A 13,827-nucleotide genomic window follows, 5' to 3' on the forward strand; every position below is an offset into this window, starting at 1 on the left:
TTAATAACTTGTTTTAACGTGTTGTGTCTTTTTAGCCAAGATTATGTTACCTTTGTTTTATTTTTTTTTGTTATGATTGCTACAAGACATATTCATTTGCATTGGGGAGATTAATTTTAAAAAACTGACGCATATGCTTGACACTGGATGCTTGCAAAGCTGTTATGAAACACTTAACAAATCCCTGACGCAAAACATCTTGTAATAGTTAGCAGTAACGCTGCTACATCTGACTCGAACCAGCCAGCCGACCCCGACATGCTCAGTGGTTGAATAGTTAAGACATCTACACTAGTAAGCAGGAGGTTGGGGGTTCAATTCCCACCCGAGTAAGCTTGTGAATTTGTTTGCAACTTCTCGGACAAACACTGGGTATCCAGTGTTATAAACATATCCATTGGTGTAAAGGCAAAACCTGTTATTAAACATGTGTGCCACTGATTCTGTGTTTATGCGACTGAACAATTTCAGTCCGCTTGCTACTCGTTACCATTTTATTAAACCAGAAATAATAGCAATCATAAAGGTTCAAGGAATAATGGCTACCTCAGGTGTTTATAAAGAAGACCAATGGCCACTGTGCACTGACAAACGAGGGCAAAGTTACACGTTACATGACTGCACCAAAAGCAGAAAAGCAACATGGCGGCCAATAGGTCCAATTCTACAAAAGTTATGAGTGCACCTGGAAAGTGAAAGCATCAGTCAATGACAGCATCAGTCACAGTAATGCAGATGTGATTCTGAAATGGCGCTTGTATTGCATGCACTCTTAGAGATTACACTCTGTCACTGCGGTGAACTTACCTGAATCATGTCAAAAGGCACATGGGGAATGAAAGGTGCACGCCACCTGTAATTTGTACAGAAACAACGGTAGGGTGTAGGGTAATAGCAGTACATGATTCGTGGGGTTCCTCGTCTCTCAAATAAACCTTGTTTTCACGTTCTTTTGGATTGTCAACAGGGTTTGTGGCACTCTCCATTGAAGCTTTGACATTTGATGCCAACAGCACATGTAGCCAAACAGCCCTTTTACTTTAGCTCTTCGAATTAGCTACATTCAGGCAACTGCAAAATTTTTATATATCGCTGGATTCTGTCAGATTCAGCCAGGTACCTGACCACTTTCATGCCAAGATTTTGCCACAGTAGACAAGCCCCAAGCACATTATTTTGGGGTTGAAAGCATGATTTATGAGGGGAAGAAAACACACCCACAAATACCAACTTCTGTCCGAGTCTTTGTACAATAATTGTATTTTTTTACTGCATACATGTATACATGTACCATATAATTCTCAACTTAACTCTCTCCGTAATTTTCATTTCAACAATATGAAGCCCCATCATGGAGCAAACGTATGCCCTGTGCAGCAGCCAAGTTCAAGTCCCCAAACTCACAGTGAACCTACATGTGACTAACAGCCCATTCCCACTTGATCCACCAATTGGGGGATCTGATCCACCTTTTGCCAAATTGCCGGATCAGATCCCCCAATTGGTGGATCAGATCCGCCAATTGTGTGTAGTGGGAAGGCTAACTGTTATAAGGTGGATCAGGATCAGATCCACCTATCTTGATCCTCCTCTGGAGCAGGATACAGATCTCCCAATTGGTGGGTCAGATCCCCAAATTGGTGGATCAGATCCGCCAATTGTGTGTAGTGGGAAGGCTAACTGTTATAAGGTGGATCAGGATCAGATCCACCTATCTTGATCCTCCTCTGGAGCAGGATAGAGATCCCCCAATTGGTGGGTCAGATCCCCCAATTGGTGGATCAGATCCGCCAATTGTGTGTAGTGGGAAGGCTAACTGTCATAAGCTGGATCAGGATCAGATCCACCTATCTTGATCCTCCTCTGGAGCAGGATACAGATCCCCCAATTGGTGGGTCAGATCCCCCAATTGGTGAATCAGATCCGCCAATTGTGTGTAGTGGGAAGGCTAACTGTTATAAGGTGGATCAGGATCAGATCCACCTTTCTTGATCCTCCTCTGGAGCAGGATACAGATCCCCCAATTGGTGGGTCAGATCCCCCAATTGGTGGATCAGATCCGCCAATTGTGTGTAGTGGGAAGGCTAACTGTTATAAGGTGGATCAGGATCAGATCCACCTTTCTTGATCCTCCTCTGGAGCAGGATACAAATCTCCCAACTGGTGGATCAGATCCTGCAATTGGTGGATCATGATCACATGGGAACGCAAAAGGTGGATCTGATCTGGCAATTTGACCTGTCAACATCTATCTGTGCATGAGTGGCGTGAAATTTTTGCGGTCTGATCAACAAAGAAATATGTTTTTTGGCGTGTAGCACATGTGAAATTTTTAACGTGCACAACATGCACAATAAACAACTGCTGAACTACGGGCTAGCAAAATGTGTCACCAGGCATGTACAATGCATGCATGCTGCGATGTGCCTTGCCCTTTCACAATTTTCGTTGCGCATTCATCCGTTTCTTAACCCTTTTCATTTGTGTAATTTCACTTGCTTTCCATCAAAGACTAATTCCGTGTTAGCGTAAAGCCCGAGGCATGTGACAGAGTGTCAAAAACGGAAGCAAAGTTTGAAGAGATAACGTACTAGGCTGAACATTCGGTCCGATTCAAGGTCCTCACGTCAGTAGAACTCCGCACCCAAAACACCGCAGGGTCACAGGCATGCCGCCCCAGCACGCCACACTACCACAGAGAGCGCACTCAGCAAACTAGCACATGCGCAACACCGAACTCAGTGACCTTTCGGGCTCGACATTTCCGTCCGAAAAGGTGGATCAAGCGCTAGTGGGAACGCGACTTGCAGTTTCATTGTGGTAAGATAACGATCACATCAAAATGCTGGATCAAGATCCACCTTTTCCCAATTCAAGTGGGAACGCGCTATTAAGGGTTACCAAGCTCAAGAGGTGATCATCCGATTACTCCATCACTGACTGCTGCATACCTCACAGCCAATAGAAATGTAGCGATTCACAGTAAAGCAATCATCACACGGCTCGTAATACCAAATCGGTGCAAGTGTGTAGCTCAATAGTGGATAAGGTCGACATCATGCGGCTTGTTAAATACTTGAATAAGTACAACACAGTAATTGTGCATGACTCTCAGTCATCAAACCTTGCCCACATTTCCACAAATCTTGAGCTCTCTTTTCAAATGAAAGAGTTACGTTCATGTACATGTACTCTGTAGATGATGTTGACATCAATTTTCAGTGGCACATGTAAGTGTGTACTTACGGTCCATGTGGCTTAAATCCCCCACGACCTCTTCTGCCTTGTTCCTTGCTCCTGCAAAAGAAGTAGGGAGAAAAATGTATCGAGTATGTGTGAAAGTGTTTGGTGTCAAGCGCAAGGGGAGGAATTCTCTTGGCAAATGATGCTGTTGCACTCTTGGTACGGTCTCAACTACAGCCAACTATGGTCAGCGAATTTCTATGGGAAATGTTTCCAACCTTCTTCAGGTTTTAGCAGCTCACACCTGACAGAATTCATTTAAAATTAAATGCCATTCAAATATTTGGGGGAAAGTTTAGAGACAAACGGGGGATGGCTGACAACAAGATTCAATCCCCGCATCCAAAAATGGTCGAGCCGATGTTGTTAGTGGCCGAGATGATTGGTGGGTGGGCCTATGGCCCATCGACCTCATGCATGCACAATGTGATGCACACCAAGTGTAAGGTGCGATCGATGTCATGTAGTGAATGAAAGATTGGTGAATAAAACCTCTGACTTTTTTCATGAAATAGTCAGTCTCATGGTCTAAAAATCCCTATTTGCTAATTTTCAAGAGCCATAGAATTCAAACACAGGTAGCATTACAACCTTATGTACAGTAACACTGCTAGAAGGCACCAGGAGGCAGTCCGTCTCTTTAGCATCAGAGTCATTCCATGAAGTTGGGGCACAATTTGTGACGGTGTCCATTGTTACATGGGTTCCATAAAAATGATCAGCTATTTCCCTGCATGTGGATTTCAAATTATACATCTTGCAAGGCTGAATACAAAGGTGTGTGTTACTTTTACAGAGTAGATGACCTACTCTACAGGTCATGACAGGTGGTAAAAGTTACCCATGTAACAAGGACACTGTCACAAATTGTACCCCAACCTCATGGAATGACCTATTAACAGGCGCCAACACACAAGTAGCGTCAACAAAGTATCAACAACTTGAAAATATCCTCTAAAGATTTAGAAGTGGCTTTATGATATTTTAGAGACTCTAACATCTGTCACTGTGTAAGAGAGACAGCAAATTTGCTTCCAGATTCTCACAGGAAAACTTTTTCGTGATGTATGGGGGCTGCCATCTTTCTTTTCTCTGCCGTCCACAAGAAAACAAGATGTTGGCCTGTCGGGCTGGAAGAGCAGGCCCAACTTTGTCACTCAAAGTTCCGCACTAATATATCATTTCAGATAAATATGATGGGGCCTACATGAAATATGATACGTAGAGGCACACATCACAACTTGGACACTGTCCCTAAATTCAGCAAAGTCCCTTTATTTGGAGACAAAACCTGTCCCCCAAAAGAGAAAAGTCACCTTAAAAGGGGACTTTTTCTTCTAAGTGCAGGGCTCAAATTTCAACTTTTTGGGGGCACTGCCATTTTGGCCTCAAGAAATGGGACATGTTGAGGGCACCGCGGCCAGTAACAGGGGCAATAAGGCCAAAATTTCTACAAAGGAAAGGCACTGAGGCCAAGGTGTAAAATATTCTGAAAAACGAGTTATGAAACTGGGAAAACGAAAAATGGTGTTTTACGTGCTTGAGCTATCCTGTTTAAATATTTCATAACCCATGACAAAACATTGTATTACAGGAAGGAAAGGCACATTTTCTGCCAAACAATTTCTTAATTTGGAAATTTAATTCATAAAAAAAGAATTCCAGTCAATTAAACCATAGATTAAACTAAGAACATATTTGGTTTCTATTTTGACACATCTTTTTCGACTGAACAGCGCGAGCTTACCAACCAAATCCCCCAAGCCGTAAAGTTGACCTACCCATCACGTCATGGAATAATGAGTTACGCACGTGTAGTTGAGTCTGCAGCGTGCAGAAACGATCCGAAACAAGGGGGAGGGGACAAAAGACCTAACTGTGGCTGTGGAGGACCGTTTCGGACACGGCCTAAGCCCATGTATGCATATGCATGCAAGCCAGGTTGCTGCACATTATGGCTAGGCTGGCTGGCCCCACCCAGAGTCCCCACATATGTGCCCGCAGTGAATAATCGTCTAATGAACACAGGACGGCAGAACGAAATACATGTACATTTATGTATTGTCAATTGAAGCCAATCGTATCACAGGCAAGCTTCATGTGGTATGTCGCTGCGGCGTGCTGGGTCTGCTAGCTCAGCTGTCCTGGCCATGCATCCATTTGCCCATGTAGCGTGAAGACAATCGTGTACTGGTACACCACAACATGTGAATATGAAGTCGGAAACTCAAAGGAAATATTGGGTATTTTTTCGGGGCACCACTGCCAGGAAGAATGGGACACACAGCCAGCTTTGGCAGTGGACAAACTAGCAATTTTCAGGGTACCGTGGCCAATTTTAAGGGCACCGACCGCCATGGTCACGGTAAAACTTGAGTCCTGCAAGTGGGCTTGGTTCAAAATCATTGTTCATTATCAGGTTTTTCGCTCATATTTTCTGTTCATATGTGTTATTTAAGTTGTTTTTTTCTGAGCTTTGTAACAATGTTACTTTGAAACAATGCCAATGTGGCACTGCATTAACATGGTCGGTATGCAGATCGCTGTGTAATGTGCCAGTCAGTGCTGGGTTCCATCCCCTAATTACTACTAGTACTCGGCCTATGTAAATATAAATCTTTTGCAATAATATGCTTGAATGAATTGTTGACGTTTTGATGACGCCCGTCGACCCTTCATTTGAAGCACAGACGGTCAAGCTGTCCCAACCGTCGAGTTAAGTTGTCAACAGCCGACATGGCTGAGTTGTCCCGTCTCTAGCCCCATTAGTGTGGCATGGACTCTCACTCCCGATTTATCCTTAGCCACACATCCGTATGCGCAATTTCGTGTCAGCGAAATGAACATTTTTGGCGCACCAACTTATAATCGTGGGCGCAATGTCTTTTGCACACAAACATGATTCTGTTCCATGTCAAGACATGTATGTAATAAACGGACTGAGCAATAAGATACTACATGTACAAATGGACTCTTCCAAAACTTTCGCAGCAGTTTAGACGTCTCGACATGGAACAGCCGTTGAGACGATGAGGGGTCAAGTGACGTAATGCTCAACGACCTTATTTTAAAGATGGCGACTGTGAGAGTGGGCCCGTTAGATTGAATGGATGAAGGAAAAAAGACTGCAAAATACCTGAATAACGTGAGTGAAATCATTCAATAAATGGTATTTAGAAAACGGAAAGGTCAAGAATCATGTTAGTGTGCAAAAGAAATTGGGCCCACGATTATAAGTTGGTGCGTCAAAAATGTTCATTTCGCCGACACGAAATTACGCATACGGATGTGTGGCTAAGGATAAATCGGGAGTGAGAGTCCGTGCCACACTAGTGGGGCTATCCCGTCTCGAGTTGGCCGTGGAAAGGCATGAACTATTCTCTGAGCCCCTTCAGGCCTTTTTTTCAGCCTGCCCTGACCATCACGACCTACCTCATATCTAATGCTATTCCTCAGTTTTCAAAGGATTAAAAGATGAAGTCGCCAGAGGGTTCCTCAATTTTGGGGGAAAAAAGTGGACAAGCTTAACTTAGTAGACACTGGGTCTAGTCACGTTGTTACAATCGATGTAACGTTAGTACAGTGCAGCTGCACACACGCTATTTTTGAAGCTCATTTTGCGCATACAAGTGTCTATCTTTTCGGATAGGCTTTCATTTGCAGTTGAAGCATTAAAGTTTAAGGAACTAAATGCCGTAGTTTGGATCTTTATACTGCACAAATAGCGCGAAGTACGGCTAATGACGCGGACAGATGCAAGCAACGAAGTGTTTCTTCAAACATAACGCTGCATTTTATCGCCGACTTTTTGAATGGAAAAAGACAAAAGCAAAGTGAAACGATTTTGAACTTACTACAATCATCAATTAGTATGGACTCAAGTTTGAACGAACCTATCCCGATCTTTTATATCATGGAATATGGAACAGCCTAAGGCAATAAGTGAATTATGGGAGAGCATTATTGTGTTTCCATGGTTAAAACAATACTGTTTTAAGAAAAATTAAAGTCGAAACATTAATGACCCATTTATTTAGAACGTTTGTTTAACTTACTTTTGACATTGTTCCCCGCACGTTGTAGCTTCGACTGCCTTAAAGCTCTCCCATAATTCATTTACTGCCTTTAAGTTAGGCTGTTCCATGTTGCATAAACTCGCAATTTTCTCCCATAAATGCAAACTGGATCTGGTTGCGGAGTACCAATATGCTTATGTATACAAAAGTTGCTTTTCCACGGGATTCACGAGCATCGTGACGTTACCATTAAGATATTCATAATTGAGCTCTTCGAGGGTGGACCCACACCCGTTACAGATCTGGCCTAGTTGGTGGAAGGGATGAGCCTGTTGAACCTTTTTCATATCTGGTGATAACCAGCTGATTTAAACGCATGGAAATTAGGAAAAGCCTACTCGATGTTTGCTCGGAAAAATCGAGCTTAGTTTTACCGATTGAGTCATCTAACCCCGACCCCCTTTTGTCTAAAGGCCTGTAAAAATAAAAAGCGTAAGAGGGCCTGACGTTTCGATCCTAATAGAATCGCTTAAAGGTGAAAGATTTTAGAATGTTGAGATCAGTGTGCTTCTGTATGCCCGGACACTTCGTTTCCGATTAAATTAAGAATCTGAAACCATTACAAGGGCTTACAATTTTGGACGAGAAAGAAGCCAAATGAGGAGAAAAGAAAATTTGACCTGGATGACTTCATCAGGGACATTGAAATTAGGAATGATTGAAACTATCAGTTTTGATAGTAGCCCCCCCCCCCTTACAAAATGACAGCCCCATTCTCTCTTCTTACGTGGCTTAACATGCTTAGGTGGAGTAAGGGAGTAAAGCAAACCCAGCTGCCTTCTTAAAAATAATACTCGTCCCCTTTAAGTACCAAACTTTTTAAAAAGTGCCTTTTACCACCATGGCTCTACATGCCACTTGGATACCATTACAGTATGACTATGAGCGGTGGGCCCCTTACGGACGCATTCCCTAAAATGTTCGGTTGCTTTTCAGCGTCAACCGTAAACAGACCAAAATAATAAACGATTGGCATTAGAATTAACCATGTTCCAGGGCGGCATGCAAGGACAGACGACGCAAATACTATTGGTCGTTGCCAAGTCAAAAAAAGCAAATGGTGTACTCTGAACAGTGCCGCTAGCAGGCCTAATTGGCAATTTTCCTGGTTGAACTAAATTTCACTTGAGTCTACTATTTGTTTCCTATTGGAAAAACAAAACATAGCATGTACCTGGTTAAACCTCCTTTGTATAACTGATTTTCTAAATGTTTGGCGTTGTTTAAAAGTCTTAATTACCCTAAAGGAACATTGACCATCAAGTGGTGAACAAGTTTCAGCTTTCACCATGGCTCAATTATAAATTTTAAATGCTTTGATAAAAGATGTTAAGAAGTATCCGAACAAAAATACTGCATATAAAGTGCGCCCTCATTTGTTACACTGATACTGCGTACCGTACATCTGGGGCTGAGTTCGGGCGGCTTGTTTCCGTATGTTCGCGAACAGCTCGATTTGTTGTTCGTGGGTCGGCCGCTCGAAAGCTGGGAACGAACAACCGGTTATCGCAAGCAACATGCAACATGGCGGTTTCCATGCACGTTATTTGAGAGTTAAGGTTTGGATGGGCTGAATTCTTTTCTTTATAAACAGGAACATTCATTTCTGTGTTACGGAAAATAATTAATGTTAATTTTTCCCATTGTCTACATAATTTAGGAATTAAATCCACTGATTGCATACACTTGTAAGATAAATAGTTTAAACTTCCATGGAACAGAGTTGTGGTACGTAATAATTGAAAATATCTCTGCATATCGCAGAATGAACTAGCGTTAAACGATGTTTTCAGTGTAAGTAGAAAACACTTTCTGCTTTGATTTAACATGATTTCTGACTGTTACATTTTATGGGGAAAGCTAAACCGAATTCAGTCACTATCTATAATCCGTTTGGTCTTGAAAGTATGGAAAGTCAAATGAGGTAAAAAAAAGGGGGGGTATTATTAGAAGTAAGAATGGCAAACAAGATCGACGTTTTGCTCCAAATACGGACCTACTGTGGCACAGGGCTCGATGTATACAGCTTCCCCATGGCAAATCTTACCTGCTTTAGTGGCAGAAACTAGTTGTGAACCAGCGTCACCATAATCATTCCCTCAGTATATATATTTTGTGTTTTATTGCAGCATTTGTGGAAGGCTTAACCAATAACTTGACTGACAAGCTTAAGGTTCGAGCAAAAAAGCCATTCTTTCAAGTGAAATTGCTAAGTAGGGACTAACCCTGAGCAACCACTTTTTCACTAAACGCGATACAGCATACTTTTATACGAAATTGGAATGGACACATTTTGACGTGCTCCGCCCGCCCATGCGCTTTCTGGAAGAAACCGCAAGATGGCGTCCGCTGCCACGCCATCGTTGACAACCCAGTTGTGATCACTCCGTCTCTGAAATGCAATGGTGGGGCGACGCGGCCGGCCTTAAAGAACATCAGTAAAACCGCTCCTACCTCCAGTGTTGCCGTCCTGGGTTTGTTTCTCGTTGTCTGAGATGCCGATCTCATTCAAGACTTCCAGAATAAAGTATAGCCTCTTTTTCAAGGAGTTAACACTTCTAATTCAGTTGAATGCACCATTCAGTTCAAGATCACTTGTTGATTCGTGAAGATGCCCTCAAGTGATTCTGTGACTACCTCAGCCTGGCCGGTCTCATCACCCAGACTTGTCTTGCACCTCATCGAGTTCTTAGCCTCTGTGCCGGACCAGAGCACGTAGTAACCTCAACATGGTCATCAGCAGCAGGCTTCCTCTGTTCACAGCAAACAGTGTCTGAAGTACCTTAAACACTCTTCAGAGCCAACGTGTTTTCGAAAGGGAGATTATGTTCATGCTGCCTTTATGAGTCTTGAATTTTCGATTCAAAATATTCATTACAAACGAGATACATTTTAGGTCCGACCGAAGGGGGGTGACCCAGGCCCGTGCATGAGCTCCCTGGATCTGTCCTCAGCTTCATGCAGCCAAAAGAAATTAGCCCATCCCACAGGAATGTTTTAGAAAGAGAAAATGCATTGTTGAGCAGAGTATTTTCTCCTGTTCAACAGTTGTAGCCCATCATTTAGTACACCGTCTTATCAAATCGCACAAATGCATGTTGTACATTTACCAAACATGCATACAGGGGGATTAGCTCAAGTGGTAGAGCGCTCGCTTAGCATGCGAGAGGTACCGGGATCGATACCCGGATCTTCCAGGGCTTACTTTTTAAAGACCTGCTCCCTCATTAAGTTTTCTTTTTTATCCTTGATCATTTTTCTCTGATCTTCACCACTAAGTTTCTTAAAAATCTCTGCACCTGGCATCCCTCATTTTTATTTTTTTATGAATTGACATTGACTCCTTTTTTAAAAATCTAAACATACAAGTACATGTATATATTCTATCAGTCCTGTCCTTGGTACAGGTATATATATCCAAAAGTGCATATTTCTGCTCACAAACATTGATTGCATGATCACAAGAGGAACAATTTGGGGAAAAATGTTCATGTCACCACCTCTATGAGTGTCCCGTTTATGGTTTCGCTAGGATAAATTCTTTGCACTGTCTTGTTCACTCTGAGATGCATTTGCATTGAAATGCTGCTAACTTCTAGAAATAACTTCAAGCAATTGTTATATTTGCATTACATGTGTATGTACAATATCTAAAAAAATAAGTTTTTCAAATACTTCGCTCAAATAGATCTCTGTCGATAGTGCTGATGTCTGGTTTGGGCTCAGCGGATTGGAAAGCTTCCGGCGGCTCCAAGATATTGGTTCTCGAAGGTGCTTGACAGGTCTTGGTAATGAGACGCACTAGCCCAAGGTAGTTATAGAAGCGGTCAAACTCTCTTAGCGTGTCATTTAAAGTCTGCTGATTTTCTTCAAAGAATAGCAAGCTGTTGGTGGCTGAAGACATCTTCGGTTGAGATGAAATAAAAATTGGTCTTGACTGAATGCAAGCCAGTTCAAAAGTGATGACTCCTCGCCAAATAGACCCGACTTTATCCATTGCCAGGAAGGCTTTGTATTCGGCTCGGTAACGTGGCCGCGAGTGGGCAAGTCCAGATTTCGTTATACACGTCCGTGCTCTGTATACAGCTCTGGACCAGCTCAGAGCTGTTGGTTCAGCCATCTTACTTCGGACACATGCGTTCGTTTGCAGGAAGAAACCCAGCTGCCAGAGTACGTGACTTGCAGAACGGATATACATGTACATTGTACATGTACTCCTTACGTGACTAGTTTTCCCGTAAATTCATCGGTAAACTTTTAAAATGGCCAATAAAAGCTTCTAAGATTAAAAATACTCATTACCAAAACTACAGATGGGGGATTAGCTCAAGTGGTAGAGCGCTCGCTTTGCATGCGAGAGGTACCGGGATCGATACCCGGATCTTCCATATTGATTTTGTCGATGGGCTAACTTTTAAAAATCTGCCCCCCATTATTTTTCGAGAGATTATTTATTTCCGCCCACCACGAGCGTTGATGGGTGTGGGGGCAACATGTCCAAGTTTCTGGGGTCGTTCAGAACCTCACATCGTTCGGGCTTTGCTCTTCGCGCTTGCATTGATTTTTTCCCCCAAGATCTCCAGGCCATCTATCTGCTGTCCATTACACTCTGGAGATCGACTTGTAGGAAATCTCAATACCTGCGCTTACAAAAAGTCTTATTTCAAACTTTGGCAAAAACGGAAATATGTGCGTCAGTGAGATTTGAAACATCAGACTTACTTGGTGGTATATCGCAAGCTTAGTATGGCCAAAATCTGTATTACCCGGTATCAGCTTCAAAATTTGACATAAATTTTTGTAATCATGGATAAATTTAAGACTCCCTTTCTTTTGAAAATCTGTTGGCTCTGATTTGTTTGAAATGAGTTCTTCGTCTTGGTTTTCATGATGCATCTGCATCTAGATATCCTTCGACGGCTCCGAGAAACAGCTGGTCCTCGAATGTGCTATGCAGGTCTTGGTAAGAAGATGGGCTAGCCAAAGGGAGCCGTGGAAGCGGTCAAACTCTCTTGGCATTATGTTACAGATCTGCTTCAGTCTTTGGTGGAAGTCGTATAAGCTATTGGCTAACCAGAAACTTCAAATAACGTTTCGCTAACAGGAAGTGATAACCTCGCGAAGGTCGTGCGCAGTGTAGCCAATCACAGTGCCCTGTTCAGGCGCATGGCAACTGGCGAATGGGCCTACCACCCAATTACAGCTAACCCATTGCCACCTTTAGCCCACAATTCATTTTTCATAGACGCTCATACACACCCAACGTTCACACAGAGCGAGGGGTTGGCTTTATGCTCTTATTGTAAACAGCAAGTCGCGAAGCCTGGTGGGAAGTTTCCGCTTTCTTCTTGTTCAAAATATACAATGAGGATTCGGGGAGAACATATCATGCAGCTGGAAGAAATTTGCCCATCCCAGCGCCCCGTAAGGACACTTGGCAAAGGAATCACCACAGTGTTTTAGGATGATAAAAAAGCAAACTCTAAGAATCCCTATTTCTTGAATTCGTGTGTCCTCTGTTTTTTAATCCCTCTCAAAATCCCGGATATAATAGAGTACAGGTAATTTGTCTGGTCCCTTGTACTTTATTGAAACGTGAGTTGACTGTACTCGTCTTCCAAAGTATACTTGTGTCTTTAATATGTACGGTATACATGTATAAAGGGGGAAGAAATCCCAGATGATGTGACTAAGGGCGGACATACTCCCTCAGTCAAGAAATGTTTCCCGTAACTTTGTCGGTCATCGTTGAGATCGTATAATCAAGCATCTGAGATCAAACACGCACGCAAGCGATACGCGCAGGGGGATTAGCTCAAGTGGTAGAGCGCTCGCTTAGCATGCGAGAGGTACCGGGATCGATACCCGGACCTTCCAGCATTGACCTTTTTTTTCTTTTTAAAACCTTATCTCTCATCAGTTTTTGTTTTCATATTCCCAGATGTAATCACGCTCTGCATTTTGCATTTAGTTTGTCTCGACTGAAATCTGTCATTTTTTTAGAACATCGACTAAATGTTCAATCCTTAAAATCAAATATGTACGTACACTTATATATCTGTCTAAAACGATCGATAAGCGATTATCTGTATCATTAAACACAAATGACTCCTGTAGCAAGTAAGCCCGATACAATGTCCGTAAAATGAAAAGTGGAAATATTTGGTGGAATTGTTGATATAATTGTCACGCATCTGAATGTCCTGCTGCTAGTAACATTCAGCTTATTGACACCACGTGTTGCTAAGTCTCACTTTCAAATAAAGCATGACGACCTTAAAGGAGCTGAAATAGATAACAGTTTTGGTAAAAAGAAAAACCTCTGTTCTGAAAGGATTTCTGGCCACATTACAGACACTAATGATACTCCCTGTATAAATAGTTCTCCTATGGACCATTTCACATTAACAAATTATTGACAAGAAGTGTGGGCGGGCCACTGAAAACGTACAAGGGTGTGATTTTGATTATTTTTCTCTCAGGTTTCCTGTCTTTGTTTATTTTCTTC

The 13,827-nt window shown here is 42.5% G+C and overlaps 1 protein-coding gene and 2 non-coding genes across 4 annotated transcripts in view; 2 read left to right on the forward strand and 1 right to left on the reverse strand.

Annotated features, from left to right (window-relative positions):
• ilf2 (interleukin enhancer binding factor 2) overlaps window positions 1-6,869 on the reverse strand; it is a 103,612-nt gene extending 96,743 nt beyond the window's left edge. Inside the window, exons 1-3 of one of the 2 annotated variants that reach the window (XM_022231351.2) lie at window positions 6,676-6,869; window positions 3,247-3,297; window positions 808-853 (exon numbers count right to left, since the gene is read on the reverse strand). In XM_022231351.2, coding sequence (XP_022087043.1) covers window positions 808-853; window positions 3,247-3,297; window positions 6,676-6,680 — 102 coding nt within the window. In that variant the 5' untranslated portion in view covers window positions 6,681-6,869. The remainder of the gene's footprint in view (window positions 1-807; window positions 854-3,246; window positions 3,298-6,675) is intronic. The other variant, XM_022231348.2, reaches the window with a different exon arrangement.
• A 3,574-nt stretch (window positions 6,870-10,443) lies between these two features.
• On the forward strand, window positions 10,444-10,516 carry Trnaa-agc (transfer RNA alanine (anticodon AGC)). Its single transcript has one exon. It is a non-coding gene; the product is annotated as a tRNA-Ala (tRNA).
• A 1,118-nt stretch (window positions 10,517-11,634) lies between these two features.
• Window positions 11,635-11,707, forward strand: Trnaa-ugc (transfer RNA alanine (anticodon UGC)). Its single transcript has one exon. It is a non-coding gene; the product is annotated as a tRNA-Ala (tRNA).
• Window positions 11,708-13,827: the final 2,120 nt, after the last annotated feature.

The sequence above is a fragment of the Acanthaster planci genome, linkage group LG08 (assembly GCF_054643075.1).
Source record: "Acanthaster planci isolate LZ-2023a linkage group LG08, COTS_SCS, whole genome shotgun sequence".
In the NCBI taxonomy this organism is placed as follows: Eukaryota; Metazoa; Echinodermata; class Asteroidea; order Valvatida; family Acanthasteridae; genus Acanthaster; species Acanthaster planci.